Source organism: Myxocyprinus asiaticus, chromosome 9, assembly GCF_019703515.2.
Source record: "Myxocyprinus asiaticus isolate MX2 ecotype Aquarium Trade chromosome 9, UBuf_Myxa_2, whole genome shotgun sequence".
Taxonomy (NCBI): domain Eukaryota; kingdom Metazoa; phylum Chordata; class Actinopteri; order Cypriniformes; family Catostomidae; genus Myxocyprinus; species Myxocyprinus asiaticus.
Genome location: NC_059352.1, coordinates 18628266 through 18655732, shown reverse-complemented (window position 1 = coordinate 18655732; position 27467 = coordinate 18628266). Strand labels below are relative to the sequence as shown.

General features: G+C 39.8%; 2 protein-coding genes across 3 annotated transcripts in view; one reads left to right on the top strand and one right to left on the bottom strand.

Annotated features, from left to right (window-relative positions):
- Window positions 1-27467, bottom strand: part of LOC127445710 (fibronectin type III domain-containing protein 9-like) — a 123671-nt gene that overhangs the window by 45382 nt on the left and 50822 nt on the right. The gene's annotated exons all lie outside the window — the stretch shown is intronic.
- Window positions 409-26942, top strand: tubgcp5 (tubulin, gamma complex associated protein 5). 2 transcript variants are annotated; one of them, XM_051705927.1, is made up of 24 exons: window positions 409-561; window positions 779-926; window positions 1570-1623; window positions 1737-1845; window positions 2338-2434; window positions 2529-2608; window positions 3172-3307; window positions 3400-3517; window positions 3713-3802; window positions 4232-4325; window positions 13462-13714; window positions 14162-14364; window positions 14452-14567; window positions 15883-16151; window positions 16362-16560; window positions 16804-16992; window positions 17098-17280; window positions 17405-17489; window positions 17609-17729; window positions 23946-24097; window positions 24174-24299; window positions 24460-24548; window positions 24691-24791; window positions 26092-26942. In XM_051705927.1, exons 2-24 carry the CDS (start codon window positions 793-795, stop codon window positions 26136-26138), a joined length of 3045 nt encoding a protein of 1014 aa, XP_051561887.1. In that variant the 5' UTR covers window positions 409-561; window positions 779-792; the 3' UTR covers window positions 26139-26942. The 2 variants fall into 2 exon arrangements, with proteins under 2 accessions (XP_051561887.1, XP_051561886.1); XM_051705926.1 differs by having other exon boundaries at window positions 409-658.

The window sequence follows — 27467 nt, the reverse complement described above, 5'->3', positions numbered from 1 at the left end:
TCATTCCCAATCGCTTCCACTTTGTTATAATACCACTGACAGTTGACTGTGGAATATTTAGTAGCGAGGAAATTTCACGACTGGACTTGTTGCACAGGTGGCATCCTATCACAGTACCATGCTGGAATTCACTGAGCTCCTGAGAGTGGCCCATTCTTTCACAAATGTTTGTAGAAGCAGTCTGCATGCCTAGGTGCTTCATTTTATACACCTGTGGCCATAGAAGTGATTGGAACACCTGAATTCAATTATTTGGATGGGTGAGCGAATACTTTTGGCAATATAGTGTATGTGTTAGGTTTCTTCTCGAGCAGTGTTGATGTGCTGCATCTCGTCATGTTCGGGACCTGTCGTAGGTGGCAGTAAAGTTCACCTCAGCGCTATGATTGTTCTTCATGGCACCACAGAAGAAGCGTCTAAAGCCATAGAGGCGGCAACGGGAGAAATCATAATACATGTAATATCGAAAACGACATAAAAAAAAGAAAAAAAAAAGAAAAATTAAACTCAGTCCTGAACCCGACTTTCGCCGAAGGATTATTACTGGGAGTTATCTGTCACGTATGTAGCCACAGCCCTTGTCCTCATGGGTTTCTTATTTTGCTAGCTTTCAGCTGTTGTCAACGGCTCGTCTGTCACAGCATAACAAACAAAGCAGGTTTGTGCTTATAAATAACTAATTACATACAAAAGACATGCAATAAACCCGTGGGACAAAGCAAAGGAAGTAGAAAGCATTAACATGCATTAATATAGGTCGCTATTTGTTTTGGCTTAGTTGGGATCATCAAAATGGCTCACTGGAGCAGATTTGAGAAGGAGCTGGATCTGGAGACCAAGAGACTGATCTCACATTTAACTGGCATTCAAGATGAGGAGGATCAGAACTTTCAAATGGCACTTAAGTTTACCTGGTCCAATTTCAAGTAAGGGTACATTTAATCCATTTATTTATCACTTGAATGGCTTGTGCACTTTCAGGTGTTTGCGAAAATGGAACTGAACAAATTTCATTAGATTTCAATGAAAGTGTAATAAATAGATAAATGCTGAAAAGAATAAGGAACAATAAAATAATGAAACCCTGGTGGGAAACAGAAAACAAGAAATACTTTTGTACACTTAAAGGAATAGTTCACCCCAAAAATGAAAATTCTGTCATTTATTCACCCTCATGCCATACCAGAGGTTTGATTCACATGTTCTTCTGCTGAACACAAACAATATTTTTAGAGAAATATGCAAGCCTGGTAGGCCCATACAATGCAAGTGGATGGTGACCAGAATTTTGAAAGTCCAAAAAGCACATAAAGGCAGCATAAAATAATCCATTAGACTTCAGTGGTTAAATCTATATTTTCAGAAGCGATATAATAGGAGTGGGTAAGAAACAGATATATCTTTAAGACCTTTTTTTTTTTACTATGAATCTCCACTTTCATTTTCACATTTTTTTCATTTGTTTTTGGTGATAAACATTCTTCGTGCATATCGCCTACTGGGCAGGCACCTACTTTGCACCTAAAATGAGAAGGAACTTATCATGTTTTTTTTCCCCCATGTTAATAGGTTTCACCGTTTTCTTGATGTCAACGGGCACAATGTACAGCGATCCATAAATGGGTAGGAATGTACTTGAGGCTTTGCACAATTCTGCACACGTTCATTGACTGTTTTCCCCCCTTTTCTGTTTCGCTGATATCTTTATGAAATTATTATTTCTCTCTCTCTCTCAGGATTCACGAGAAACTCATGGTCCACTCTGACTTGGGTAAAGCAGAGAGCTGGCAGCGGCTAACTGAGGAATTCCTCAATTCTCCTCTTCCTAATACTGACGGAATCAAGGTGAGATAAGAAACTAAGGATGGACATTTAGAGTAATTTTGCAGTCAAGTACTCTAACACATAAAAAAAACGTACTTTTGTCTTTTAAAAAAATGAGCACTATGCATAAACAACAAGAACTAGATTAAAAAATGAACACAAAAATAATAAACATTTGCACTCTCACATATAAACATACTTTCCAAGTATTCTGAAGCAATACAGTCACTTTAAATAATGGCAGAATTTTCTTTTTGGGAGAGCTAATGGCAAGATTTAGGTGAGAAAAGTAGTTTCAGTGTTGCCCACGGCAGGCAAAGGCACAAAGGAAAATCAAATTGCAATATTGGAGTAGTGTTTTTACTAGTCGAATATTTAAAGCTGAACGAGTACTCGATTAATCGATTACTTGTGCACATCCCTATAAGAAACACTGACATCCATATAGAGAATAACCCACCCACCTTAGTAAATGCACTAAATACTTCTGTCACTCTCTCTGTGTACTTGCAGACTGATGTTCACTACAGTATGGTGGCTTTACTACTCCACCTGTCTGACTCTCCATCCAACACAAACTTCTGTGAAAGACCCAGACTGAAAGAAACGGGTAAGAGGTTGCAAATGCATACTGTTGGACAGAAATGTGGCTAATATATTTTTAAGACAGTTGATCTAAATACATTTACATTTTAATCCTACAGAGAAAGAGGACACGTTTGATTGGGCCAAGTACCTCATGGAGGGAGAAGATATTGATACTGGACCCTTTCCAGACACTCCAGTGAGTGAACTCTATTACACTAGTATCAGATAAGTTCTGTGTTAAAATTATTTTACAAAATACCCCCTTAGACCCGGCCATTCAGACCATAGGGAGTAAATTTCCTCACAGTTGATAAAAGTATTATTTAAAAATTACTGAGGTAATTTACTCGGTTCAGTCTGGTCCCTCTCTGTATTTGCGGCAGAACAGTTGCAGGTAGGAAAGCCTACAATATCTAGTAGCCTTACCAATGATAAATCTTGGTTACTGGAAATCTCCACTGATTTTTGCAGAATTTTAACCATCCATCATTTACAAATTTCGAAGAACACTCATCCATTTTTTTGCATTTTCATTTATGAAATAAGATTAAGAATAAGAGTGTAGTACTCTCAGCTCTGTTTATCACATCAGACCATGTTTATATCCATCCCACAGATTGAGATTTCAGTGCAGAAAATGTAAATAAACTCTTCCAGTTCCATCTAGGCTGTCGAGGCCTAACTTCTCAATATTATTCTATACTATGCTGAATATACAAGAACAAAGTGGCACAAGTAATTTGATTTTTATTTTGGCAGGAGTGGTCTGAGGATGAAAGTGAAGAGGAAGATAGTCAACAGCCCTTGAGCAGAGAAGATTCTGGTATACAGGTGGACAGGACTCCACAGGAGGACCACGAGCAGAATGACAAGACCGTCCAAGTCACCTGGACTAGTGAGGAACAGCACCAACAACACACATTATTTTTTTAACTAATGAAAGTTCTTGTCAAGACTCCAAGTTTTTACCAAACCTTTCTCTTATAGTGGGTGAGCCTGACTCCAGGGCTTGGTTGGAGCAGCATATTGTCACCTCGTATTGGGTTCCTAACTCTCCCCGGTTTCCACACAGCCTCCACCTGCATTCCAACCTCTATAATGTTTGGTAAGACATCCTTAGACAAACACACAGGATACATAAATCTGTGATTTACTTTTCTCTAACTTTACTGCTTTTGTAACAAGTCCATTGATTCAGATTTTCTTTAATGATTTTGTGGGATTTTAGAAGCAAATGCAATTCAGACTTCACACTTATCATTTTGCATACATTTTTTTAAGTCACTATCTTTCTCTCCAGGGATCAGCACCTGTATAACACTGGGCCTCTCTACCTGCCAGAGGAGAAGTCTTTTGTTACAGAGACTCAAGTGATTCGGGAAACTCTGTGGTATGACTAGATCTGTTGCCGTGTTTACATTTTATAATCTTGACAGACACGTGTTTACCAAAAGAATGTACAGTGTTTTGAAGATTGCATCAGTGGGTAAGGATTAGGATGCAAGTTGAAACCGGTACAAGGAATGAGGGGTTCTAGAATGGAGATATTTCTATGATTACATCTGCAACGTTTAAAGACACTAGAGTGTGTACTCACCCCATAAGGGAAGGCATTATAAGGATAGCTGATTGCTCCCAAGAATGTTGTCTGATTCTATAAATACATTTTTAGCACTGATTACACCTGTTTGACAGAACGTGAACCCCATACAATTGCCTATATCAGCCAAGATTGCAGGGATAATGGAACAAAATACTTCTACTCTCAAGTTACTCAACTTTCATATGCAATCATTTGGTCTTTTCTGCTCCTTTTCAGGCTTCTCTCTGGGGTTAAGAAGCTTTTCATTTTCCAGCACAGTGATGGCAAGGTTACTGTAAGGAATGATGTCGTGGTCACACATCTGACTAATGTGAGCGATATAAATATAAAATGCTGTTATAAAATATCTCAAATATTTATCCCTTGTTTAAATTTTTTTTTTGTACAGTACCACATTCAGCACCCCCATCAGGCCCAAATTTAGATTGATTGTTGGAAATTGAACAAATTCAGGCAAAGTAACATATTTATTTAAAAAAAAAACATGTTTTAATAATTTTTATTTGTACATATTTTTACTAAGAACAATATACAAATCATACATCAAAGAGAAAGAAAAAAAGAGAAGGAAACACACACACACAGGTGCATCTCAATAAATTAGAATGTCGTGGAAAAGTTCATTTATTTCAGTAATTCAACTCAAATTGTGAAACTCGTGTATTAAATAAATTCAATGCACACAGACTGAAGTAGTTTAAGTCTTTGGTTCTTTTAATTGTGATGATTTTGGCTCACATTTAACAAAAACCCACCAATTCACTATCTCAAAAAATTAGAATACATCATAAGACCAATAAAAAAAACATTTTTAGTGAATTGTTGGCCTTCTGGAAAGTATGTTCATTTACTGTATATGTACTCAATACTTGGTAGGGGCTCCTTTTGCTTTAATTACTGCCTCAATTTGGCGTGGCATGGAGGTGATCAGTTTGTGGCACTGCCGAGGTGGTATGGAAGCCCAGGTTTCTTTGACAGTGGCCTTCAGCTCATCTGCATTTTTTGGTCTCTTGTTTCTCATTTTCCTCTTGACAATACCCCATAGATTCTCTATGGGGTTCAGGTCTGGTGAGTTTGCTGGCCAGTCAAGCACACCAACACCATGGTCATTTAACCAACTTTTGGTGCTTTTGGCAGTGTGGGCAGGTGCCAAATCCTGCTGGAAAATGAAATCAGCATCTTTAAAAAGCTGGTCAGCAGAAGGAAGCATGAAGTGCTCCAAAATTTCTTGGTAAATGGGTGCAGTGACTTTGGTTTTCAAAAAACACAATGGACCAACACCAGCAGATGACACTGCACCCCAAATCATCACAGACTGTGGAAACGTAACACTGGACTTCAAGCAACTTGGGCTATGAGCTTCTCCACCCTTCCTCCAGACTCTAGGACCTTGGTTTCCAAATGAAATACAAAACTTGCTCTCATCTGAAAAGAGGACTTTGGACCACTGGGCAACAGTCCAGTTTTTCTTCTCCTTAGCCCAGGTAAGACGCCTCTGATGTTGTCTGTGGTTCAGAAGTGGCTTAACAAGAGGAATACGACAACTGTAGCCAAATTCCTTGAAATGTCTGAGTGTGGTTGATGCCTTGACCCCAGCCTCAGTCCATTCCTTGTGAAGTTCACCCAAATTCTTGAATCGATTTTGCTTGACAATCCTCATAAGGCTGCAGTTCTCTCGGTTGGTTGTGCATCTTTTTCTTCCACACTTTTTCCTTCCACTCAACTTTCTGTTTACATGCTTGGATACAGCACTCTGTGCACAGCCAGCTTCTTTGGCAATGAATGTTTGTGGCTTACCCTCCTTGTGAAGGGTGTCAATGATTGTCTTCTGGACAACTGTCAGATCAGCAGTCTTCCCCATGACTGTGTAGCCTAGTGAACCAAACTGAGAGACCATTTTGAAGGCTCAGGAAACCTTTGCAGGTGTTTTGAGTTGATTAGCTGATTGGCATGTCACCATATTCTAATTTTTTGAGATAGTGAATTGGTGGGTTTTTGTTAAATGTGAGCCAAAATCATCACAATTAAAAGAACCAAAGACTTAAACTACTTCAGTCTGTATGCATTGAATTTATTTAATACATGAGTTTCACAATTTGAGTTGAATTACTGAAATAAATGAACTTTTCCACGACATTCTAATTTATTGAGATGCGCCTGTATATATATGTATATATATATATATATATATATATATATATGAGATCAAGCTTTTGACACTTGAGGGACTTTCACAACTACCACACAAGGTGAATACATTCATTGATGCTCAAGACAACAAACTACTATATGCATAAAATACTTTATGTAATATATATATATATATATGTATGTATATATGTATGTATACATCCAAGCATACATTTAAAAAAAAAAAAAAAGAAAAACAGGATGGTAATTTCAGTAACTATATACAGTATTTTCAAGCATATTCCATAAATGGCATGTGTAATTCATTCATTAAATGTTATATTTTATTTCAAATGAACAGGAAAGTTAAAATATCACATACTCGTTTTAAGTATTAAATGAGATCATCATACATCAGACATCATACCTCATAATTATTTCAATAATTATGTTCAAAAATTTAAAATCAAGGATCGGAAGAGAATAGTCTGTCTATTAATTATAATGTTTTTGAGCAAATCCCATGTTCACTTGTGGCTATGTTCACATTCCAGGCTTATATAATTTATTTTAAATGTTACTTTCTCCATTTGGTATATTTTCGAAATCATTTCACTCCATCTTTGAGATTGAGGGGGTTCTGGTTTAAACCAAAACAATTTTTAATCTGTTTTAGAGCTAGTGTGATTAACCTAAATGTATATGGTTTAGTTTTATTTCTTAAGGACAATGGCATTTTACCCAAAATAAGGTTTTCTGGATGTATTTCTATTGTGTAATTAAATATTAAGTTAATCTGTTTAAACACTTAATTCTAATAAGTTGTCAGCTTAGAGCAACCATATAGAATATGACTGTAATGAGCTTTATTTTCTCCAAAGTTTCGCCAACAATCCCCTTTTACCAAACTATTGTATTTACTTTGAATAACAGGTGTTATAAAAAATCTCATTTGTATCTTCCAAGCATATTCCCTCCAAACACTGGTTTGAGTATTTTGAAATGTATTATCAGGGCTCCAGACTAAAAAATTACTAAGGAGCCATTGGTTCCTAAACTGAAACATTAAGGAGCCAAGTGGCTGTTTTTATTCGACAAATCACAGAATTGCTCGATTTAGATTGCTGTTCAGAAAACAAGATAGAAAGCAGAAGAAAAGGAAGACAGTTGATAACCCATTAATCTGAGGTTTAACAAATAGTATACAGTATATAGTTGAGAAGATATGTTTGCATTCCCTTTTGTCTCATAAATGTTCATACCCCTTTCATAATTTATACAAATATAAGAGATAAAAATATTTTTTATTTTATACTGCTCTTCACAATCTACATTACAGATAATTACATAAAGTATAGTATGCATATAGTAGTTTGTTGTCTTGAGCATCAATTAATGTTTTCACCTTGTGTAGCAGTTGTGAAAGTCCCTCAAGTGTCAAAAGCTTGATCTCACACATATATATATATATATACATATATATATGTATGTATGTGTGTGTGTGTGTGTGTGTACATTATATAAATTTCTTTACTGTTACCAGAAGGCCCACACACAGAGAATACAAGAGTGTAAACTGAATGAAATCCCAGATGCAGTTTATTGTGCTACTCCAATCCCAATCAATAATTAACAGGAGAAATTTTGAATACAATAATTTTGAAAAAAAAAAAAACAGAAAAAATAAAAACGTGTGCATTAACCCCACGCACAACAGTGCCAACCAGCATCCATTGCTCTAAAACAGTCCATGCACATCTACGAGAGCCCCCGTGACAACTTTGCTGTTGGATTGCTCAAGTCCGGTGTTTCTATACAAATTTTGTGAGACAGAATTACATAACAGAAAATAATCTATAAAACATACTCCAGCCAATGGGCAGAATAAACACAAAGAACGTGTAAATTCATTCAGAAAACTGTCCCGAAGGTGTGTTCCTCCACAAAACAAGCTCCAACCGCTAGCAGAGCCAGCACAAAAAATAAATACAATAAAAAACATTCAGTTTCCTTGGGCAGTCAAACGAATGTTCAGTGAGCTGGCTGTTCATGAGTACAGCAGATGACCTAATCCTTCCAATGTCCTGCAAAATATAATCCACAAAAAAAACTCCAGCCAATAGGAGGCATAAACACAAGGCATGTGCAGATTCATCCACAACTGTCCCGATGGAGTGTTATTGCACAAAACAAACTCCAGCCACTAGGCTGAACCAGCTCAAAAAGAAACACAACAGGCGCTCCATTTCCTTGGATGGTCAAGTGTATGTTCAGTGAGTCAAGCTCCCTTGGGGGCAACGTGAGAAACACACCATGATTTCCTCAGTCCATTGATTTTATGAAAGACATCGCTTGTTGTGGGCATGTAAATATTTTGCGGCCATCCTTAGTATCTATTCTCAATTTGGCCGGGAACATCAGTGCAAAAGCGACCTTCCGTTGATGTAAGAGTTTCTTGCATTCCATCGATGCAAAAGTTTCTTGAAGGAGTGTTATTCCACCAAACAAACTACAGCCGCTAGGCAGAACCAAAACAAAAAGGAACATAAATGCATCCAGCTTCCTCAGACAGTCAAGTGTATGTTCAACGAGTCAAGCTAACTTGGGAGCAACATGAAAATCACCAAATGGCTAACTCATCCCATTGTCTCTATGAAAGACATCGCTTGCTGTGGGCATGTAAATATTTTGCAGCCATCCTTAGTATCTATTCTCAATTTAGCCGGAAACATCAGTGCAAAAGTGAACTTCCGTTGATGTAAGAGTTTCTTGCATTCCTTGAATCGATTACGTTTCTCTCTTGTCGAATTCGCAAAGTCTGGGAACAAGAAAATGTTGTGGTTCTTCCAAGAAAGTCTTCCTTTACTCCTCACCTCGTGTAACGTGATCTTTATCGGATGATCTCAGACATTTTCCAGAATTGATCGGGGCCTGTCTCCTTCCATGGATCTCCGAGCCAGAACTCTTGTGAGCTCGCTCGATTTTCAGCTTATGGCCTGTTATGTCGAGCAGACTCGGGAAGAGCCCGTCTAGGAATTTCACCATATCTCGGCCTTCATCCTCAGGAATTCCAACAATTCGGACATTATTTCACCGGTTATGATTCTCAAGGTCTTCCAACTTTTCCCAGATGCGCTCCAAGTCTGTCTTGGTCGCTAGCGGATTAGCAGCTAATTCCCTCTCCAATGACTCCAGATAATCGATCAGTTTCTCAACATCTGCCATACTTATAACCATCTCAGTGAATTTCGTCTCCATGGCAGTGATCGAGCGACGTATTACAGCAAGATCCTCTAAGTCAGCAACGACCTTTGTCAGCACTGCCGACATGTTCAATAGTGGACACTGAATCTCTTTCACCTCACTGGCCAAATTGAGTCCCGGGCTTTCGGCCTGTTGCTCAGGGGCTTCAACTTGAGCACGTAAATGTCTTTTAATCTCTAATGTTTAATGTTTTAATCTTTAATGTTTAAAGTCTCCAGAGCCCGAGGATTTTGAATTCTTTGACATATTTTCTTCTTAGAACAGTTAAGAATCAGAGTGTATCGAATCTCACTGGTTTATTACATAAAATGTATTAAAACTAACAAAGTGCGCAGAGCTCGCCGTTCACACATCCGACCCTCGCATTGTGCCACGCAACTCTCCTATATAATATTTCTTATGCTTAAGAAGAGAAATAACCTTCCTTCTTTTTATGGGGTGCCCCAACCCATTCATATTCCACGTGGAGAGAGACAGTTCACTCATATTAACATTTGACATTTTGACATATAAAAAAAAATTGATTGTGTGTCAAAAACAAGATTATAAAGACCACATTCCAGCATTATTGCATCCATCAAACCCTGAACATACCCCAGAACCAAACAAACAGAAAAAAGAAAAACGTGCGCATTAACCCCGCGCACGACAGCGCCAACTGTCGTCCAGCCTTCCAAACTCAAACAGTCCATGCACGCCTACGAGAACCCCCGCGACAACTTTGATGTTGGATTACTCAAGTCCGGTGTTTCTATACAAATTTTGTGAGACAGAATTACACAGCAAAAGATAATCTATAAAACAAACTCCAGCCAGTAGGCGGAATAAACACAAAGAGCATGTAGATTCATCCATAAAACTGTCCTGAAGATGTGTTACTCTACAAAATAAACTCCATCCACTAGGCGGAACCAGCACAAGAAGAGCGCTCTGATTCCATAAACAGTCAAGCGGATGTTCAGTGAGCCGGTCAACTCGGCTGCAACATGAGTGCAACTTAATCACTCCAATGTCTTGCAAAAAATACTCCACAAAACAAACTGCAGCCAATTGGAGGAATAAGTACAAAGAGCATGTAGATTCATCCATAAAGCTGTCCTGAAGGTGTGTTACTCTACAAAATAAACTCCAGCCGCTAGGCGGAACCAGCACACACACAAAAAAAAAAAAGCGCTCGGTTTCCACGAACAGTCAAGTGAATGTTCAGTGAGCCGGTCCACTCGGCTGCAACGTGAGTACCACAAGATGACTTACTCCATTGACTTTATGAAGGACATCGCTTGCTGTGGGCATGTGAATGTTTTATGGTTATCCTTAGCATCTATTCTCAATTTGGCCAGGAATATCAGTGCAAAAGTAACCTTCCATTGATGTAAAAGTTTCTTGCATTCCTTGAATTGATCACGTTTCCCTCTTGTCGAATTCGCAAAGTATGGGAACAAGAATATGCTGTGGTTCTTCCAAGAAAGCCGTCCTTTACTCCTTGCCTCGTGCAACACAAGATCTTTATCAGATGATCTCAGAAATTTGGCCAGAATTGATCGGGGCCTGTCTCCCTCAGCGAATCGCTGAGCAGGAACCCTGTGAGCTCACTCAATTTCCAGCTTATGGCCTGCTATGTCGAGCAGATTCCGAAGGAGTCCATCCAGGAATTTCACCATATCCTGACCCTCTTCGGCCTCAGGAATTCCGACAATATGGACGTTATTCCACCGGCTACGGTTCTCCATGTCCTCCAACTTCTCACACATCCTATCCTCGCATGGCATCACGTGACTCCACGAAGACATGGATTTAACCACTAGAGTCGTATAGATTACTGTTATGCTGCCTATATGTGATTTGTGGATCTTCAAAGCTCCACCATTCACTTGCATTTAAAGGATCTACAGAAATCTTTGTTTGTGTTCAGTAGAAGAAAGAAAGTCATACACATCTGGGATGGCATGAGGTTGAGTAAATGATGAGAGACTTTTAATTTTTGGGTGAACTATCCCTTTAAATTAAAGAATTTCCTGAGTTAAAATCTTTGCGGAAGATGTGGAGGATTTCTAAAATGGTACTAATTTGAATATGGCACCAATGTAATATATGATACTCTTATTATTTTTTATACTAAATATGACTAATTATTTACATTGTTCTGTTTTAAGATGAAACCTTTTAACCTACAGAACATTAAAACATATATTTACATATATATTCATTCTTGGTTTTGGCAAGTTACCATTCATTCACTAATAGTTTAGTTATTTTAAGATATATTATATTATATTATGTATATATGCAATGGTCTATTTGAATTAAGTTACTATTATTTTTTAAAGAAAGCTAAAAAAATTAGGGCTGTCAATCAAATAACATTTTAAATCGAATTAATGACATGATGTGCTGATTAATCAAATTAATTGCATATAAATATTTACTGAGACAGACCCCCAAATAAAATAATTTAGTATATAACAGTTTAAACAATTATAAATATAATAATATATTATAATGTAGATAACTCAAATACATTACAAAATAAACATATATTGTGAAAGTAAAGCATTTAGCATCTAAAAAAAAAAGTGGCATTAAACATCAAAATTTTGTTTGTTTTTTTATTTCCAAATTGAACATAACCCTATAGAGCTTTTCAGGTTGTAGTCCAAAAACCTGGAAGAGAATTGGGTATGGGTTCTCTCTGAATTTTCCTATGGGTTTTTATAATGGGGTTTTTCAACTTATGAGGAAAATAAGGTCTGTGGTAAACATTTTGTTCTACAACATAAATTATGACACACTTTCTTACCTCAAACGTGAATTTTAAAGCTGTATTGTATTACATCCTTTTTTTTATTTTTATCTTCAAGTAATGTTAGCGCAGACCTTATTTTACAAATAAGTTCAAAAACCCCATTATAAAAACCAAAAGGAAAATCTCGAGGGAACCCCTGGCGAATTAGACTTGCGTGTTCGCCTACAAATGAACGTCATGGCTGAACAGCTCCATCTGTGCTATTTTTAATTGATGGTCTAGACCAGTGGTTCTCAACCCTGTTCCTGGAGGCCCCCCAACACTACACATATTGGATATCTCCCTAATCAAACACACCTGATTCAGCTCGTTAGTGGAGACTCCAAGACCTGAATTGGGTGTGTCAGAAAAGGGAGATATACAAAATGTGCAGTTTTGGGGGGGGGCTTCAGGAACAGGGTTGAGAAGCACTGGTCTAGATGCTTTTTGGAGCCTCTAGCTTTGGTTGCAACGCATCTCGTCATAAGCTCTGTGATTAGGATGCTGTGTTAAGTTAAGCATAGTTTGACACTTTGAAAAAGGAAAAGGAAAAGGAAGAGAATTCTGCATTCTGTTGTACTTGGTCAAAGTCCTTGCTCTGACTCTAGCTAGGTCTCCTAAGCAACCAAACTGGCCCGGTTGCTAGGCAGGGTAGAGTCACATGGGGTAACCTCCTCGTGGTCGCTATAATGTGGTTAGTTCTCGGTGGGGCGCGTGGTGAGTTGAGTGTGGATGCCGCGATGGATGGCGTGAAGCCTCCACGTGCTATGTCTCTGTGGCAACGCGCTCAACAAGCCACGTGATAAGATGCGCGGGTTCGCGGTCTCAGACGCGGAGGCAGCTGGGATTCGTCCTCCACCACCCGGATTAAGGCAGATCACTATGCGACCATGAGTACATAGGGAATTGGGCATTCCAAATTGGGTAAAAAAAAAAGAAAAAAAGTCCTTGCTCAATCCAGCTGTCGCTGGGCTGCCTGTTGCTCTCGTTAGTTTGATGAGGCTTGATGCCTGTACAGCTGGAGCTGACTGTCCCCTACTGCCAAATTGCTCCAATAGTAGGAACGTTCTTTATTACGGAATTTACGTATGGGTCGGTGGCATGATTAATTCCGTAAAAAAATTTACGCATTGTTTTTCATATAATCGCACTAAATTAGTGCATTTAATTGACAGCATTACTTAAAATATATTTTTTAATTGTGTAAGACGGAATCAAAGGATTCTGGGTTTCAGGTACTTTTCATGTGTAATCATACGTGTGTTTACAGAACTGTCTTCAGTCAGTACTGGAGCACATAGCAGCTTATGGGCAGGCTGTTTCCCGACTGCAGAGGTTTATCGATGAAGTGACTGGCCACAGTGCAGAGCCCTGTCCTCCAGGACTCAACCCTTCTGCTTCCTCCAAGAAGAGCTCAGAGCCTCCCTTCAGGACTTACCAAGCATTTGTTTGGGCCCTGTATAAATATTTTACCACCTTTAAAGAAGAGCTCAATACGATAGAGAGAGACATTATTGGCAAAGGTTGGTGTCTGTTATGTCTGTGTGTTTGCATGCAACACTTTGAATAAAAATATGTTAACAGTAAATATTAACAAGATATTTACATTAGAGTTTTTACAATGCGAGTACTGATTAATGCCAATAGTAATAGCACACTTCTCCTCAACAATCCACATGATTTGAGGTATCATTATGTCCGTAGCACAAAATATGTTTAATATTTAATACTTTATTCAATCTCCCACCCAAAGTATGAGCAATAGTAATAATGATGCTTGCTTTGCCTTGTATTAGTGTCATGATATAATCTTGGCAGGCTTCACTTGAACAAGCTTCTTATTGTCTTATCCATTGTCTTATGTATTTATTTATAGTTTGAGAACATTAAATTAGGGAAGTGTCTGCATGTAACAAAAACAAGTTGATCATGTTATTATTAATGAATATTGACAAATCAATTCTCCACAGATGAGACTGTGACCCTGTCAGCCGTGTTAGAACGATTAAGCCCTCATTTGGCTCAGATCACAGTGCTTCACAGGGTTTTCTGCACCGGAGTGGCTGAGGTCCCGCCCGGAACGCCCAATGTGTTACGAGCCTCACACTTACTCAACACCCTTTACAAGGCCATCATAGAATATGACAGTGTGGGTGAGGCCTCCGAGCAGTCCGTAAGTGTTACTGTGTCTGGCATTGGTTATTATAGAAGTATTTTAATTTATGCCTACAAAATGATGCCATTTTCCCCTTCCTCTCAGGTGGCACTTCTTTTCTCTCTCTGGGTAGAAACGGTCAGGCCATACCTTGAGATTGTGGATGAATGGATTGTTCATGGTCACTTATTTGACCCAGCAAAAGAGTTTATAATTCAGAGGTACAAGAAACATGTATATACACACAAGTACACTCACTGAGCACTTTATTAGGAACACTATACTAATACTGCAGAGGGCCTCCCTTTGCTCTCAAAACAGCCTTAGTTCTTCGTGGCATGGATTCCACAAGATGTTGGAAACATTACTTTGAAATTCTGGTCCATGCTGACATGATTGCATCACGCAATTTCTGCAGATTTGTCAGCTGCACATTCATGCTGCGAATCTCCCATTCTATCACATCCCAAAGGTGCTCTATTTGATTCAGATCCAGTGACTGGGAAGGCCACTGAAGAACAGTGAACTCATTGTCATGTTCATGAAACAAGTTTGAGATAATTTTTGCTTTGTGACATGGTGCATTATCATGCTGGAAGTAGCCATTAAAATATGGGTAAATTGTGGCCAAGAAGGGATGCATGTGGTCAGCAACAATACTCAAATAGGCTGTGGAATTCAAGCAATGATTGATTGGTATTAACTGGCCCAATGTGTGCCAAGAAAACATTTCCCACACCATTACACCACCACCAGCCTGGACCATTGACACAAGGCAGGTTGGGTCCATGGATTCATGCTGTTGGCACCAAAGTATGACCCTGCCATCTGTGTGCTTCAGCAGATATTCGAGATTCATCAGACCAGGCTACATTTTTCCAGTCCTCAACTGTCCAGTTTTGGTGAGCTTGTGCCCACTTCAGCCTCAGCTTTATGTTCTTGGTGGACAGAAGTGGAACCCGATGTGGTCTTCTGGTGTTGTAGCCCATCCGCCTCAAGATTCGATGTGTTGTGTATTCTGAGATGCTATTCTGCTCACTACAATTGTACAGAGTGGTTATCCAAATTACCATAGCCTTTCTGTAAGCTCGAACCAGTCTGGCCATTCTCCGTTGACCTCTCTCATCAAAAAAGCATTTCTGTTCACAGAACTGCCGCTCACTGGATGTTTTTTTTTGTTTTGTTTTTGGCACCATTCTGAGTAAACTCTAGAGACTGTTGTGCGTGAAAATCCCTGGAGATCAGCAGTTACAGAAATACTGGCACCAACAATCATGCCACGGTCGAAATCACTGAGATCACATTGTTTCCCCATTCTGATGGTTGATGTGAACATTAACTGAAGCTCCTGACCTGTATCTGCATGATTGTATGCATTGCACTGCTGCCACACATTTGGCTGATTATATAATTTCATGAATAAGTAGGTGTACAGTTGTTCCCAATAAAGTGTATATGTATGTACAGCATATAAGTGGGACATGCATACATGCTTTTGCATAATGTGCCTAAATCATGTTTGGTGGTGTTTACTAGGAACAAAGATGTACCAGTAAACCACAGGGACTTCTGGTATGCCACTTACACACTGTACAGCATATCTGAGCCTGTGGAGAGCGAGGAGAGGCTAAGTGATGCTGCCAGTGGAAGCTCTGGGGGGGAGCAGGCCTCTAGTAGCAGACAACACACCATGGTGTCTTTCCTCAAGCCTGTACTTAAGCAGATCATCATGGCAGGCAAATCCATGCAGCTACTGAAGAACCTGGACTGCAAGGAGACCGAGCAGCCAGATGGCTCCTCCAGAGGTCAGTGAGGATCTGGGGAAAGGAAACACCTCAAACAGCTGTTTTATGCGTTTTAGTCTTTCTTTTTTAATTTTTGAAATAGTTGTTTTATTTATGTTTCTGTTTTCGCTTAAATTTGTCCTGTTTTGTCTATGTTTGTTATAGCAATTAGACTTGTTAGATAACAAACAAGATTGTTTTAGTATTTCCCACACTTGTGTTCTTCTACAGATGCCGAAAGGAAGAGTCTGTACACGCTTTTCCTGGAATCAGTACAGACACGCCTTCGCCATGGAGAAGAGTCACCCACAAATACAGTTACAGAGCAACAGGCTACTAAGAAAAGCCTTATCAAGATGCAGTCCGTTGTGGCACGGCATCTGGAGCTGGACGACATTCATGACTCCCTTCTGGCTATCAATTTTGCAAGGTGACGGCAGGCGCATGTTAAATTGCATAATGATTTGCTGTTGGTTAACATTTCATATAAAAAGCAAAATGCTAAGCAGAAACTTAACTCAAATTTGTGTTTGTAAAAAAGATTAAAACTTTCTTCAGTCTCATTGTAACTTGTAAACAAAGACTCTAAACAGTGTTTGGTGTGGATCATTATATCATTAGGATGCATTATATCATTTTCCACCTGAAGTAATTCCCTCCCCAACTCTTGTAGGCTATATTTAGAGCAGAATGACTTCCATGAGAAATTCTCTGGCGGTAGTGTGATTTTGGACCGTTCCTCGGAGTCTGTTACATGTCAAACTTTTGAGCTCACTCTACGCTCCTGTCTGTACCCACATATTGAGAGGAGATATATCGAATGCTGCGGAAACCTCATGAGAACCCTGAAGAAGGACTATAGGTGAAATACTGCTGAAGAATCTTTTGTACATGAACCTAAATGTAGATTTAGATGGTTTAAAGAGCATTTAGTTCATCAATATATATATATTTTTTTTTATCTAAGGCTACTGGGATACTTGCAGGCAATGAGAAACTACTTCCTCTTGGAGGCTGGGGACACTATGTATGATTTCTACACAGCCATCTTTGACAAAGTTCTGGAGAAGGAGAGCTGGCAGCAGCTGGCATTTCTTAATGTTCAGCTGCAAGAGGCTGTTGGACAGCGCCACCCAGAGGACAGCAGTCGGTACTGCCACTTATCTAACAATGCTGCTCTTGAGATTCTGTGGTTTACCATTCAAACCTACCTTTTACCACTCAATATCCTTCCTATTTGTGGTTTAATAAAAATCTTTCTCTCAATTCCACAGGCTGTCAATATTTCTCGAAACGATTGACCCTGCAAGAAAAAAACAGCCAGTCAATAACCTTGATGGTCTTACGCTGAGTTATAAGGTTGCACATCCAACATTTATTTAATGCATTTATTTGATTTTGACTACTGCAATTATTCTATTCTGCTTTGAGTTATTGTAATCATATAATGGTTGTATTTATTGTCTGTCTCTCACCAGGTTCCATGGCCTGTAGATATTGTTATTAGTTCAGAGTGTCAGAAAATCTACAATCAGGTCTTCCTACTGTTACTTCAAATCAAATGGGCTAAATATAGTTTGGACACATTGCGATTCAGTGGTAAGTTATGATGGAGAAGTTCTCACTACTTCTGGTTATATGGAATAAAATCAGAGAGAAGCAATTAGTATGGATTACTAATACTAATACTCTTTTATTACACTATTGTATGCACAAGCCAAGAAAAGCAACAAGGTTACATTAATCTGTATTCTTTGATCGAATTAAAAGGGGGGGGTCAGACACAAATCTTCCTTTATTCTTGAGTGGCAGATTAATTTTGTATCTTTTTTCTGATTAACATTTATTTATTGATTCATACAGATATCAAAGAAAAGCAAAACATATACACAGAATTAATACTTAACCCCCACTATTACCCCTCCCCAATCCCCAACCCCATCCTGACCCTCAACAAACATCCCTGCGGTCACATATAAGTATATACACACACACACAAAAAAAATGTATACAGTATATATACATATATAATAGTCACATGCATTTAAGACTATGCTTCTCTCTCTACTGCCCCTCCCCGAGAGCCCTCCAAAAATGGCAAATAGCTGCCCCATTTCCCATCAAACGAATCCCAGATCCCCAGCTTTCTACATGACACTTCCTCGAAAGCCGCCACCCTCTCCATCTCTGTGCACCACTCTTGAAATGAGGGTGCTCCAGCCGACTTCCATGCCCTTAAAACAATTTGTCTTCCGATCATAACACTGGTTAGTACCCAATTTTTTTATGTGTTTATCCCCTATATTGATGACTACCCCATCGCCTAAAATACAGAATCTGGGGCAAAATGAAATTTGAGTGCCTAATATGTCACACATAAAACTCTGAACCTTCAACCAAAATTTTTGGATCTTAACACACCACCAAAAAACATGGGTTGTGTCACTATCTTCTGATTGGCATCACCAGCAGGTGGGTGTTTCTTTGAGACCAAGTCTATACAATCTAGAGGGCGTCCAATAGAATCTATGTAAAATCTTGAATTGCATAAGACGCACCTTTGCATCTCTAGATACAGACTTGATGTTTTTTAGAATCCTAGCCCACACTCCCTCCTCCAATACCAAGTTTAAATCTTTCTCCCATAATCTCTTGATAGAAGTTAAAGCTTCGAACTCCAGACTCTGAAATAGCAGGGAGTAATACACTGATACCTTATGACCTTTTCCAAAAGCAGTAATCACCACTCCCAGAGTATCTGCCACTTTAGTGGGTTGTATGCTACTCCCAAAATTAGTACAGAGCAGGTGGTGCAACTGTTAATACCTAAAGAACTGAGATCTGGGAATCCCAAAATGTTGAACCAAATTTTCATAGGATCTCAACACTCCACTCTCATATAGGTCACAGAGTGTATTAACCTCCCTCACAATCCACTCTGACCAGCAGAAAGGGGACTTATTAATACATAATTTTGGGTTCAGCCATATGCTCGAGGCAACATTTAAATAAATGTCCGAATTAAACACTCTGGACACTTTTGTCCATCCCGAGTGCAAATGCGAGATAACGGAGTGTAGCTTAACTTATCCTATAGTTTGATAGAAATAGGGGCAAGAACTTCCTGTTCAATACAAAACCAGGGAGGGGCTCTCTCAGGTGGAAGCGGCCATTGAGCCAAATGTCTGAGTCCGAATGCATAATAATAAAACAAAATCTTGGGTAGGCCTAGCCCACCTTTGTCAATCGGCCTATGCAATTTACTGAAGTGTAATCTGGGATGTTTACCATTCTAAATGAAGGATTTTGCTATGCTATCAGATTGCTTGAAATAAGAGAGGGGGACATCTATAGGGAGAGACTGTAGCAGGTAGTTGAATTTTGGAATACAATTCATTTTAACAACATTAACCTTCCCAATCATAGATAAATGTAATGAAGCCCATCTGTCCACATCGCTCAAACCTTTTTATTAAAGGATCAAAATCAACTAAATCGCACAAATTTGCTGGGAATAAAATACCCAAATACTTAATGCCCTGTTTGGGCCACTGGAAGGCATCCGGCTGAAAAGCCATTACCGGGCAGTACGCTGTCAGAGCCAAAGCTTCGGATTTAGAAAAATTAACTCTGTATCCTGAGAACTTAGAAAAGGAATGAATAATTCTGTGGAGGCAAGGCATAGATCTAGTAGGGTCGGAGACGAATAATAAAATATCATCTGCATAAAGCAAAAGCTTATGCGCCACACCTCCCGCCACCACACCTGGAAAATCATCCTCCTTTCTTTTCACAGCTGCTAATGGTTCCAGGATAAGACAGAACAATAATGGGGAAAGAAGGCAACCCTGCCAGGTGCCCCTATCCAGAGTAAAATAATCTGCAATTAATCTATTCGTTTGTACCGTTACTACCGGGTGTCTATAAAGTAACTTAATCTAAACAATAAAAGTATTCCTGAATCTGTACATTTCCAAAATCTTAAAAAGATAATCCCATTCTTCCATATCAAACACCTTTTCGGCGTCAAGTGAGATGGCAGCGACCGGAGTCTGATCATTCGCCAATGACCACATGATATTGATGAAACGCCTAATGTTATCAGAAGAGCTATGGCCCTGAATAAACCCCACCTGATTTATATGTATAAGAGGTGTCATAACCTTATGTGGCAGGGCGGAGGGCGGGGCCGGGTCATGATTCCACACACCCGGCCCCTAATTAGGCTGATTAAGCCTGAGAGGGATAAGGCCAACCGGAGACGGCAGTGCGAGAGAGAGAGTTATGGACAGCTGTCTGACACCTGTGTGTGTGGTTGTCTTTTTGGTTTAGTTTATTATTAAAATATTATTTATGTTATCAAGCCGGTTCTCGCCGCCTCCTTTCCATCAAATGTGTTACACTGGTGCCGAAATCTGGGAAGGAGGAGGGATGCGCCGTAGTAGAGTCCTCGCCACTACCATCCACCCCAACGGAGCAGCAGCGGCCATCCGCCGGGGGACGGAAGAGCCCGGCCGCCTGAGAGCGGAGGAACGGCCGCCGACCGCGAGGGGAGGAGGGGCTCTTAACCAACCGCCTAGAGCTGTCAGGGCCGCTGCCAGGGGCAGAGGAGACCCCTACAAGCTGCTGAAACGCGGCGGGGTCTGAGACCGGGGACCGCGAGAGGGGAGGGGCTCCTGGCTGACCACCTGGAGCGGGAGAACCTCTGCAGGGGCGGGGGAGACCCCTTCCATCCACCGGAAACGCGGCGGGGCTTTCCTTCCGCCAGGGTCCGGAGGACTGCCTCCGATCCGCCCAGGGAGGCGCGGCTATCGTCCACTAGAGGGTGGAGGAGTGGCCGAGGACCAGGCTATGGCGTATCGGAGAACCGGCGAGTACGTTTTTTTTTTTTTTTCCTCTCTCTTTCTCTCTCCTCTCTCTCTCTCCTGCTGCCGCTCCGTGTTGGCCTTTCACTTTCTTTTTAAAAAAGAAATTAATCTCTGTTTTATATATCCAGCCACAAGTTTTCCTGCCTTGTCCCCCAACTCAAAGTATAACTGTCTTGCCCTGAATAGCCAAAACTCCACCTTACATGAAAAAATAGTATTACAGTTTTGCTCAAAAGTTTGCATACCCTCGGAGAATTGGTAATATATGTACCATTTTTAAAGAAAACATGAGTGAGCAGGCTAAACACATTTCTTTTATTTCTTATGGGATTCATATTCTACTGTAGGTTATAATAGAATGGCACAATCATAAAACATAACATGGCAACAAAGAAAAAAATGAAATGACCCCTGTTCAAAAGTCTGCATACCCTTAGTTCTTAATACTGTGTATTGCCCCCTTTAGCATCAATGACAGCATGCAGTCTTTTGTAATAGTTGTCTATGAGGCCCCAAATTCTTGCAGGTGGTATAGCTGCCCATTCGTCTTGGCAAAATGCATCCAGGTCATGCAAAGTCTTTGGTCATCTTGCATGAACTGCACATTTGAGATGTCGTTTGAGGAGACTGTGATGGCCACTCCAGAACCTTCACCTTTTTATGTTGTAACCACTGGAGAGTCAACTTGGCCTTGTGCTTAGGGTCATTGTTGTGCTGGAAAGTCCAAGAGTGTCCCATGCGCAGCTTTCGTGCAGAAGGATGCAAATTATCTGCCAGTATTTTCTGATAACATGCTGCATTCATCTTGCCATCAATTTTCACAAGATTCCCCATGCCTTTAGAGCTCACACACCCCCAAAACATCAGTGAGCCACCACTATGCTTCACAGTGGGGATGGTATTCTTTTCACTATAGGCCTTGTTGACCCCTCTCCAAACATAGCGCTTATGGTTGTGACCATGAAGCTCTATTTTGGTCTCATCACTCCAAATTACAGTGTGCCAGAAGCTGTGAGGTGTGTCAAGGTGTTGTCGGGCATATTGTATCCGGGCTTTTTTGTGGCGCAGTAAAAGCTTCTTTCTGGCAACTCGACCATGCAGCTCATTTTAGTTAAAGTATCGTCGTATTGTACTCCTTGAAACAACCACACCGTCTTTTTCCAGAGCAGCCTGTATTTCTCCTGAGGTTACCTGTGGGTTTTTCTTTGTATCCTGAACAATTCTTCTAGCAGTTGTGGCTGAAATCTTTCTTGGTCTACCTGACCTTGGCTTGGTATCAAGAGATCCCCGAATTTTCCACTTCTTAATAAGTGATTGAACAGCACTGACTGGCATTTTCAAGGCTTTTGATATCTTTTTATGTCCTTTTCCATCTTTATAAATTTCCATTACCTTGCTACGCAGGTCTTTTGACAGTTCTTTTCTGCTCTCCATGGCTCAGTATCTAGCCTGCTCAGTGCATCCACGTGAAAGCTAACAAACTCATTGACTATTTATACACAGACACTAATTGCAATTTAAAAAGCCACAAGTGTGGGAAATCAACCTTTAATTGCCATTTAAACTTGTGTGTGTCACCTTGTGTGTCTGTAACAAGGCCAAACATTCAAGGGTACGTAAACTTTTGATCAGGGCCATTTGGGTGATTTCTGTTATCATTATGATTTAAAAAGGAACCAAACAACTATGTGATAATAAATGGCTTCATATGATCACTATCCTTAAATAAAGACAGTTTTTTTTTGCATGATCAGTCATATTTTCAAAATCAATGCCAAAATTTCACAATTTCTGCCAGGGTATGCAAACTTTTCAGCACAACTGTATATCTGTATTTCAATCGGGTCAATTCTCTGAGGCCATCAGACAACATTCGGTGCTTCAGCTCTGCCTCGGCACTTTTAATATTCCCTTCAAACTCCACGAGTTCTCATGCTTTGGATTTTTTGGTGAATGATGCATACTGTATGATCCGGCTGGGAACAAGAAAATTTTGTGGTTCTTCCAAAAAAGCCTTCCCCTACTCCTCGCGCAACACAAGATCCCCATCGGATGATCTCAGAAATTTGGCCAGAACCGATCGGGGCCTGTCTCCCCCAGCGGACCACCGAGTCAGAACCCCGTGAGCCCGCCCGACCCTCAGCCCATGGCCTGCCATGTCAAGCAGATTCGGAAAGAGCCCGTCCGGGAATTCCTCCACATCCTGACCCTCCTTGGCCTCAGGAACCGCAACGACTCGGACGCCACTCCGCCGGCCACGGTTCTCCACGTCCTCCAACCCTTTCCCGGACACGCTCCAAATCCACCCCGGTCGCCAACGGACCAGCAGCCAATTCCCTCTCCGATGACCCCAGACAATCGATCCGTCTCTCGACATCCCCCATTCCTGAAACCACCCCAGAGAATCCCACCTCCATGGCAGCGATCGATTGACGCACCACAGCAAGATCCTCCAAGTCAGCAACGACCCCCGTCAGCATCGCCGACATGCCCAACATCCCTTGCCAAACTTCCCCCACCTCTCCGACCAAATTGACTCCCAGGCTCGGGGCTTGCCCAGGGGTGTCAGCCCAAGCACGTAAGTGTCTTTTAATGTCTCCAGAACCCGAGGATTTTAAATTCTTTGACATATTGTCCTCCTAGAATAGTTATGGAACAGAGTGTATCGAATCTCACTGGTTTATGTCATTAATAGTGTTAAAACTAGCAAAGTGCGCAGAGCTCGCCGTTCACACGTCCAAACCTTGCATGGCGTCACGTCCCTGCCCACTTAATTTTGTATCTTTAGTTCATAGAGCCATTGTAACTCCTTTCCATGCAGCTGTCACGGGTCTTCTCTATCTTTTCCCATGTGACACAGGAACTATCTTTATTTACTTTACTGACAGATCAGGGTGATTTCAGTTCACTAGTTCATACGGGATCTTAAAATAGAATCTTCCCTCAGATTTGACGGTAGCTGCTAAAAGGCAAGAAGGAGGCCAGTCTGAGGAGAGCACAGCCAAAGAGCCCATAAACCAGCAGATTCACCGAATGTTTCTCCTGAGAGTCAAACTTATGCACTTTGTCAACAGCCTGCACACCTACATTATGACAAGGGTATGTGTTACATTTGATGAGTAGATTAGTATCAGTTCACTCTTTCAAAATGTTAATCAATTTTTATGTTCTTCAGATCCTTCATAGTACAGGTCTTGAATTTCAGCATCAAGTACAGGAGGCAAAGGACCTGGACCAGCTCATCAAAATCCACTATAGATACTTGTCCACCATTCATGACCGATGCCTGCTCCGAGAGAAAGTATGCTGGAATTACACTGACCAGATATTGCATCTGTCACAAAAAGCCCCGAAATACCTTGAAAGCATTTTATATGTTGTCAACATTACATTTGATTCAATTCAGTGTCCAATTTACATAATATTTAGATTCATCACTTCAGGTTATTGTGTCTTTGCAGGTCAGTTTTGTGAAGGAGGCCATCACGAAGGTGCTAAATTTGGTGCTCATCTTCTCTGACAGATGGCAGGCTGGTTTTGGGGCCTGGAAGTAAGTTCAGAGCTATATCACTTGTGGGTTCTCCACAGATGTCTTGCAATTTTCACTTCATTTTTTGAGGTTTCACTTCCCTTTTTTACTTTTTTGCTTTTCATTTTTACAATTCCTTATATGTGTTTCTTTTCTTCCGCAGAATTGAGTCGATTGACAAAATGGAGTCGGATTTGAAAAACTGTCACATGTTTCTGGTGACTATTTTAAACAAGGCTGTGTGCAGAGGCTCATTTCCTCATTGTAAGTTCTCCACTCCATTACTTTAAGTGACTGGGTAAATCTAACAAAGCCTGTCCATAACATTTCCATTTTACCCCAAATTCAAAAGGAAAAAAATAAACTATACAAGTTATATAATATATATTTACTCTATTGCATAAAAATAAAGACTTTTTGTACGAATAATATTTCCCTGCATTTCAACATTGACAATTAAAGGGATAGTTCACCCAAAAATTTAAATTCTGTCATCATATATACTCACCCTCATGCCATCCTAGATGACTTACTTTCTTCTGCTGGACACAAATGAAGATTTTTAGAAGAATACCTCAGCTCTGTAGGTCCATACAATGGAAGTGAATGGTGGCCTGAATTTTGAAGGTCCAAAAATCACATAAAGGCAGCATAAAAGTAATCCATACGACTCCAGTGGATTAATCCATATCTTCAGAAGTGATCTGATAGGTGTGGGAGAGTCCTTTTTTACTATAAATCTCCACATTCACATTCTTCTACTGGGCAGGGAGGATAATTTATAGTAAAAAAGGAATTAAATATTGATCTGTTTCTCACCCACACTTATCATATTGCTTCTGATATATATTTAACCACTGGAGCCTTATGGATTACTTTTATGCTCCCTTTATGTGCTTTTTGGACCTTCAGAATTCAGGCCACCATTCACTTGCATTGACTGAGCAGAGATATTCTTCTAAAAATCTTTGTGTTCAGCAGAAGAAAGAAAGTCATACACGTCTGGGATGGCATGAGGGTGAGTATATGATGAGAGAATTTTCATCCCTCAGTGAGTGAATTCCATTCCATCCTGAATGCCCCCTGCTGTCATTGTGCTGTATCGCAGCGCTGGAGTTTCCTGTTGAATTTCATTTTTGGGTGAACTATCCCTTTAAGCACCTCACAGTCCAGTTCTCATTACTGTAATACAAAAACATATAATTCTGTTGTAATGCAAAAAATATGTATTAATTAAATGGTAAAGTATTTATAAATTATGGTAGTATTGTTTGTACTTGCATTTATTCAGATTTTAATAAAATAAAAATGTCTAGAAAGTCATGATTTTCATTGCTGTAATAACAATCATCATTGAGAAATAAAAACAATAAAGTAAAACATCCAGACATATTACCGTAATGAGAAATTTGGGGGGAAATGTGCTTGTCATGAAAAATGTGACCCAGACATATTTTTGTCAGAGCCACTCAAATTTTCTCTCCCACACTTTTGCAGCTTTAACCTTGAACCTTCAAGCTGGAAGCCTATTACTCACAATGTATGTTCCTGTGTTTTGTTACAGTGGAGTCCTTGGCGCTGTCGCTGATGGCTGGATTTGAACAGTGTTAACAAACAGAACATGGTTATTCAATCCAAAGCACTGAACACAAGACCAATTATGTATTGTACTTCTGTATGATGGCTGCTGTACTGTTGTTGTCTGTCTCGACCAGGATGTTTGACATCATAGTACATCAGAAGTCGCAGTTTGTGTCTGTAAACAGAGTAAAACTTGTGTTACAGTTGTCTGTCTACAGCACAGGTAATGCTACAAGATGAATTAGCATTTTGTGGACAGTCTGACTGGTACTTTTTCATCATTGTGTTGGCCTGTGTTATGGTTGAATATGTCAGATTGTATGTAAAATCTCAGTGTCCACAACGTGAATATAGTGGATATGCGAGAAAAGTAGACATCCCTTCTGAAAACAACCCAAGATGGTTTTAGCTGGTCTCCCATCCTGATCAGCCTGGTCCGTTTGCTGATTTTAGAGGGGTCTTGGACACTTTCATTGGTCAGGCTGTGAGATATGCTGATGCTGGGAGACCTGCTTTAAACCACTCAAGACCAGCAAACCACCTTAGGCTGGTGTAAGCTGTGTGTTTTTTTTTTTGTTTGTTTTTTTTTTTTGTTTTTTTTTTATGTCAATAACAACTCAATGTTGTGGTGTTTTAAATATGTATGATAAACTCAACAATGAATAGCATCCTAACTAAAACTCAGTCAAGAACTGTACAGAATATAAACAACATTTGGAAATTGTAGAGTAAATTTGTATGCATTTAAAACTTTGTATGTGTTGTTTGCTTAATGCTGCTTATTGTGCTGAATGAAAAGATGCATATATTAAAGTCCTTTCCCTTGAGATATAAAGCTGCTTTTTTTACTTTTTTCTTTTTTTATAAAAACAGAAGTACAAAATATGTCTCTCTCGCTTCAGATAACTCACCTGTTTTTACATTTCACATTTGGTGCCATATGACAAATCCAACTTAAGCACATTTCAATATTTAAGTCCTTTTTTTTTTTTTTTTTACTATAAATCTAAACTTTCACTTTCACATTCTTCCTTTGTTTATGGCGATTCACATTCGATTGCAGGGAGGAGAATTTATTGAAAAAAAAGGACTTAAATATTGATCCATCTCTCACCCACACCTATCATATCACTTCTGAAGACATGGATTTAACCAGTGGAATCGTATGGTGTACTTTTATGCTGCCTTTATATGCTTTTTGGACCTTCAAAGTTCTGGCCACCATTCACTTCTTCTAAAAATGTTCGTTTGTGTTCAGCTGAAGAAAGAGAGTAATACAAATCTGGGATGGCTTGAGGGTGAGTAAATGAGAGAATTTTCATCCCTCAGTGAGTGAATTCCATTCCTGAGTGACTCTGA

What these genes read in the sequence shown, in the direction of transcription:
- tubgcp5 (XM_051705927.1), top strand. Translation starts at nt 793, where the DNA reads ATGGCTCACTGGAGCAGATTTGAGAAGGAGCTGGATCTGGAGACCAAG. An exon ending in GCCAGATGGCTCCTCCAGAG is followed by an intron (nt 16,152 to 16,361) that starts GTCAGTGAGGAT and finishes GTTCTTCTACAG; the next exon opens with ATGCCGAAAGGAAGAGTCTG. An exon ending in GGACACATTGCGATTCAGTG is followed by an intron (nt 17,730 to 23,945) that starts GTAAGTTATGAT and finishes ATCTTCCCTCAG; the next exon opens with ATTTGACGGTAGCTGCTAAA.